General features: G+C 30.8%; 1 protein-coding gene across 1 annotated transcript; it reads left to right on the plus strand.

The window, feature by feature from the left end:
- The first annotated feature begins 325 nt into the window (after window positions 1–325).
- LOC108327264 (cysteine-rich receptor-like protein kinase 25) lies at window positions 326–5004 on the plus strand. The gene is made up of 7 exons (XM_017560988.2): window positions 326–1855; window positions 3189–3323; window positions 3405–3526; window positions 3601–3811; window positions 3961–4198; window positions 4287–4440; window positions 4551–5004. Exons 1-7 carry the CDS (start codon window positions 337–339, stop codon window positions 4878–4880), a joined length of 2709 nt encoding a protein of 902 aa, XP_017416477.2. The 5' UTR covers window positions 326–336; the 3' UTR covers window positions 4881–5004.
- Window positions 5005–6614: the final 1610 nt, after the last annotated feature.

Consider the following 6614-nt stretch of genomic DNA (forward strand, 5'->3'; position numbering starts at 1 on the left):
ATTTGTTAATTTCCGGTAGTTATCAATCAAAAACAGTTTCTTTTGTCATTGTCATACATATTATCATAACCATGATATTATCATAACCATGGTTCCTACTTCCTTCAACTTTGTCTTTCTTTCTTGACTTGCTTCGTTGACTTGCTTCCCCCATTCCTCACTGCTATGCCATGTCTCTTGATGTAACAATGATTGAATTAACTTACGCTGAAGATGACTTTCATACAATTAAAACAATTTTCTTTGAAAAATAAAGTGTCTAATAAATATTAATGTTGTATCTTATTTTCCATTATCTATGAACAACAAAAATACATATGATCAGTGTTGTGGGAGATGAACAGAAGCATGGCCTGGAATCCCTGGAAGTTCTTCTTCCTTTGTATTATCTTTTTCCATCTCGCAATTGGTAAAACAAAGGGCGCTAACCTTCCTTATCTTGCCCTAGATTGCAGTGACCCAAGAATCAATGACAACAGCCCCCATCAGACCAACATAAGGACCCTCCTCTCTTCCTTATCTTCCAACGCTACAGACAATGCCAACGGATTCTACAACAACACAATCTTTGGCACAGACTTCCTTGACACTGCCTATGGTCTTTTCATGTGCAGAGGTGATGTTCTTCCTGACGCCTGCAAATATTGCGTCGCAAACGCAACCCACACTCTGTCTACAGACACAAACTGTTTACTGTCCGGAATGGGTGTGATTTGGTACGACGAGTGTATGGTTCGGTATTCCAACTTCTCTTTCTTCACCAGAGTGAACAGATTTCCCGCACGTTGGATGTGCAACACGGCCACTGTCTCCTCCGACTCATCAAATTTCATGAGTTTGTTGGACAACACATTGCTAGAAGTTGTAACAGAAACTGCCAATTCTACAAACAGGTATTTCACAAAGCAAGAAAACTTACCGGACTTTCAAACTCTTTACTGTCTAGGTCAGTGCACACAAGACCTTTCATTCGAACGATGCCATGACTGTCTTAATCATGCAAGAGAAGATATTCCAACATTTAGTTCTGGAAAGCAAGGAGGAAGAGTTCTGTATAGCAGTTGTACCATCAGGTATGAACTGTACCCTTTCTACCGCCTCACCGATGAGGGACCAAAAGGACTCGTCCCCGAAACACATTATACAAACAGAGATTCTGAATATTCACAAGATCCTGGCTATATTTTTCTCAACTGCTCAAACAACAAAATTGATGCTGATTTCATATCCAACCTCCGAACCCTCCTCTTTGACTTGTCTTCTAACGCCACCTCTAAGTCTGGATTCCAGACGCAAGAGGGAACAGCATATGGCCTCTTCAGGTGCCGTATCGACATTGACCCTCCTCACCTCTGTGAACAATGCATCAAAAACGCAACAGACAAAATAACTTCCGAGTGTGGTTTGGCTTATGCGGAGGCTGTAATATGGTACAATCACTGCTGGCTTCGCTATTCCGACAGAAATTTCTTCTCCACCGCCGAAACAATTCCAAGATTTCGGAATCTGAATATCAGCAACAGTTCGATACAGTACTCCATTGCTTCTGAATTATCAAACCAGTTAGCTAAGGTGGCCAACATGACAGGAGACACTGATAACAAATTCCTGACAGATGAATCTCTGAAATTAAATGATGAACAAACAGTGTTTATTCTTGGTCAATGTTCATCGGATCTATCAAGCGGTGGTTGCAGTGGGTGCCTCAGTGATATGATTGGAACGGCAATTCCATGGAGAAGTTTGGGAAGCGTGGGTGGACGAGTTATGTATCCGAGCTGTATTCTTCGCTTTGAATTGTTCCGGTTTTACAATCTCACGCCTCCCTCACCATCTGCTCCTCCTCCCTCACCAGGTTTTTCTATTTCTATTCACCATGATTCCCATGCTAATAAAAGGAAGGACAACGATATATATCCATAATCCAACATATTTATCTCCTCACTTAGCACCCTTATTTTACTATTTTTTTCCTTCGTAATCCATCAAATTTATCTTTTCTAATCAACAAGTTATTCTTAAAAGCATATTAAGTAGTTCAATGATTACAAATTAATATTTTCGTTCCTGAAAGAAAATGCTCTTATGCTAAGAGTAAATAATATAGCAGAAAATACTAAATGATGAGTGGTGTGTTTTAAATATCATTATGAAAATTTGGAATTGGAGATAGATTGATTTTATAATCTCAACATTTATATGTAAATAAAAGATAAAAAATATGAGATCAAACTGGACTCGTGTACATTCAATCTCGCCACAAAGAAACTAACAAAATTTGAAGTGAGGGAGGTTGTATCTATTACAAAAAAAATTCCAAACACAAAGATGTTGATCAAACAATCATTAATAAAATATATGTGAAACTTTGAAGTTTAAAACCTAACACAACTTGAGGCGTTTGAAGATTGAAGAAGAATAATGACATAAACATACTTTTACATATTTAACATATAGTAAAATAGTAAAATTAATGTAAAAAAATAATTTTTATATTTTTTCAAAAAAATAAAAATAATAAAAAATAAAAGAAATAAAGTTAAATGAATATAAAAAAATGTGTGTATCAAAATATATTTTTTATTAAATAATATTTTATAAACATTCCAATTACTTGAAAATTTTCAACAAATGGGTAAGAATCATGTATGTATATTACTTCTAAATATATCTCCCCTAGTTCTTGTCTAGGTCAATATGTAGTAGCTGTCTAATCTACACCTATTTCCATTGTCAGATTTATGTTAAAGAATTTCAAAATAATTAAGTAAATTAAATCAATCATTATGCATTATTTTCTTAGAGAGATTATTTACCATAGGTTTGTATAAGTTTATAATGTGCATAACATTCTGGAAAGACATAACCTTATTGAAACTTGTTACCAAAAAAGTATAAGACCGTATACAAATTTACTCTTATAAACATTAACCTATTTTCTTCTATACTTAATTTTCTAATATGTGATTACATTTTTATTTGTGATATTCGCACTTTGGTATATGAGGTTTGTAGCTTTTGTTTTACAATAATCTTGCATCAAATTATCGATGTTTTTAATTAGCATATAGTGTGGTTCGAATCAAGGTTGGTTTTCTTCACCAATATTTTTTTTAGTTTATACAAAAGTAGTGTATTTTTTTTTTATCAATTTATTAGACTTATTGACATGTGTTTCTATTATGCAGGAGAAAGTCAATCAAGAACAATTATCTTGATCATTACTTCCAGCATAGTTGTATCAGGAATACTTTTCACCTTTTGTTATTATTTGATACGAAGAAAGACCAGAAACAATAATAGAACTATTCTTCAAGAGAATTGTGAGTATCAATTTTTTTTTACTATCTTCTCAATAAAACAATTTTGAAACATAGTTTAAAAATTGATATATTTTTATTTAGTTGGACACGAAATTTCAACTATAGAATCTTTGCAATTCAATCTGCCAACAATTGAAGCAGCAACAAATAACTTCTCACATGACAACAACATTGGAAAAGGTGGATTTGGAGAAGTTTACAAGGTAGAAAAGGCATGTTAAATTTTATTTCTTATATGTTTTTACCTTTTTAATAAATCCTTATTTATATTTTTTAGGGCATTCTTTATGACGGACGATCCATTGCTGTAAAAAGACTTTCAAGAAATTCTAGGCAAGGCATACAAGAGTTTAAAAATGAGGTTCTATTAATAGCCAAACTTCAACACAAAAATTTGGTGGCTTTAATAGGATTTTGTCTTGATGAACAAGAAAAAATACTTATCTATGAATATGTGCCGAACAAGAGTCTAGACTACTTCTTATTTGGTAAGATGCTTTATATGTATTTTATTTTTCTTCACTTAGCATTAGTTAATTATGTGTTAATGATGTTTAATGTATTGTATCTTAAACCAATTCAAGAAATTTACCAAAAACATGTATCACTAACATATATAATGATTATTTTTTTGTAGATACTAAACAAGAAAAAGTTTTAAGTTGGAGTGAGCGTCACAAAATCATAGATGGAATTGCTCGAGGAATTGTATATTTACACGAACATTCTCGACTTAAAATTATACATCGTAATCTTAAACCTAGTAATGTACTACTAGATGAAAATATGAATCCCAAAATTTCAGATTTTGGACTTGGTAGAATTGTTGAAATAAATCAAGATGAGAAAAGTACAAGTAGAATTATTGGCACGTAGTAAGTATTTTATACTCTTTCCTACACTTCTCATCCTTTGAATAATATTTTTAAGATTATTGTTTTAACTTTTTTTATTTTTATGCAGTGGCTATATGTCTCCAGAATATGCTATGTTTGGACAATTTTCTGAGAAATCTGATGTTTACAGTTTTGGTGTTATGATTCTAGAGATTATTAGTGGAAAAAAGAATACATGTTCACATGAATCACATCATGTTGCTGATAGTCTTATAAATTTTGTGAGTACTAAAATTTTGTTATTTATCTTAATTAATCATTATTCAAGGGTAATGTATAAAGAAAACAATAAAAGTGTACTGACGCATGCAAGTTTAAAAATTTGTTACAGGTTTGGAGACACCGAAGGGATGAAACAACATTGAATGCATTGGACTCAAAATTAAAAGAAAATTATTCTAACATTGAAGTTATGAGATGCATTCAAATTGGTCTATTGTGTGTTCAAGAAGATCCAGATGCTAGACCTACAATGATAGAAATTGTTTCATATCTTAGTAGTCACGCAGTTGAGTTGCCATCTTCACAAGAGCCAACATTTCTCTTGAATCAAAAAATAAATCCAATTGTTGCACATGAATCAAGTTCAGGTCAAGATGGCAGCAACTCCATACCATCTTCTAGCAATACCATATCTATAAGTGAATTTTATCCTCGATAATTCACTTTTTTATGTACTATTTATTTATGTTTTAATATATTTTAATATATGTCACATAGTTTAAATTATGAAGTTTGCTTTGTGAGTGTGTTTTCTTAGAGAGTGTAAGACTTTTCCACTTAATTTAGAGTACTTCAACTTTATCTCTTTAGTGATGGTAACTTTATTAGTTTGTTTTATGTTGACATATGACATGTTTTATGATTTATTATTTAAGTGGCAAAATTCACTGTGTTTAAAAAGTTTAGAAATATAGAAAACCTATAACAAGTAATGGATTTTTGTTTCAATTTAAGATATTAGCTTAAAATTTGGTGAAAAATACTGCAAAACAAAAACAAAACATTATGATTTATGAGGTAATGAATACAATTAAAGCCTAATTCTAACTTTGATATACTAGATTTGTTTAAAAGAAGGCGATATAGTATAAATGTGCAATAAAGTGTCATCCTAACGAATTTGAACCAAAATAACGACTAATGCATGACCTGCTTAGCTTAGTTGTAAGTTTGTGTAATTGTACATCACATCAATCATCAAAGCTTTTCTTTTTGAACAACATGATGAAGAAGTTCCACCAAATGAAACAAACTGTGTCAAACCTAGGGTATATGAATCCATATATGGCAGTGATGGAGGAAAGTTGGTTGAAAAGAACATATTATTGTTCATAAGTTCATTTTTCACATATGTAGATGGTAGAAGTAGCTCATTTATAATCATGTAAGGTAGCATGAAACTCCCTAAGATATGTATTCATATGACTCCTAAAATGACGTGGAACAAAAAATGTTAAGAAATTTTGACACACGTACAAATGTTGTGTCTAATTGGTATAAAGGACACCGTTCTCACTTCAAATTGATGCACATGTTTTATAACGACAAAATATAGGTTTTTGAATAATGAATTTGTAGCCCAACCCACACATTGGTTAGAGTTAGCAGGGTACGTGGATGAGTGACTCGATGAATTTTGGACTGTTGAATAGATCAATGTGATATTATATCAAACCTAAAATCGTTGGAAAAAATGATATCAATTCTTTATTAGAAAACTCACTAAAGATTACTTTGCACCCGAAAATAAATCTAGAAGAAATGTTTGCATAAAGAATCCCTCAAAGACAATAAATTTATTGAAACAATACATTTTTGAAAAAAACTTCTAAATATATTTCATAAAAGTGATAAATATTGAACTAAAACTATGTGTTTTTAAAAACAACACAATATTTTTTTTATTGACAAAAAAAAATCAACACAATAAATAAAAAATGTGATATTCTTTGAAAACAAATATAATATGTATAAGAATAATGAAATGTCTCTAATAATATAAATAATCATTTTAAAAACTATTCAACTACATATCAAAGTATATTAATTATATACACAAATTTATATAATCAATTATTTTTATCAGTTATTATTGTGATTTGTATATTAATTTCCTTTACATAACGAGGAAGTTATGCAACTTTGTAATGTTCCTGTTTTTGGTGTTTATAATATTTTTATTTTTTAATTCTTTTCACTTGTAATTTTTCTACTTTTTTTGTTTTTATGTATAAAAGCAAACACACTAATAAAATTTTATTATAATATTATAAGTAGATAAGAATTGAAAAATATATAACATTTATTAATTATATCATATTACATGTACCGTAACCGATTTAAGTACATGCGAATGACTTTGTAAACACTTCATCAGAGACTTACAAAAGAC

The sequence above is a fragment of the Vigna angularis genome, chromosome 2 (assembly GCF_016808095.1).
Source record: "Vigna angularis cultivar LongXiaoDou No.4 chromosome 2, ASM1680809v1, whole genome shotgun sequence".
Taxonomy (NCBI): Eukaryota; Viridiplantae; Streptophyta; class Magnoliopsida; order Fabales; family Fabaceae; genus Vigna; species Vigna angularis.

What these genes read in the sequence shown, in the direction of transcription:
- LOC108327264 (XM_017560988.2), top strand. Translation starts at nt 337, where the DNA reads ATGAACAGAAGCATGGCCTGGAATCCCTGGAAGTTCTTCTTCCTTTGT. An exon ending in AACTATTCTTCAAGAGAATT is followed by an intron (nt 3,324 to 3,404) that starts GTGAGTATCAAT and finishes ATTTTTATTTAG; the next exon opens with TTGGACACGAAATTTCAACT. An exon ending in AGTAGAATTATTGGCACGTA is followed by an intron (nt 4,199 to 4,286) that starts GTAAGTATTTTA and finishes ATTTTTATGCAG; the next exon opens with TGGCTATATGTCTCCAGAAT.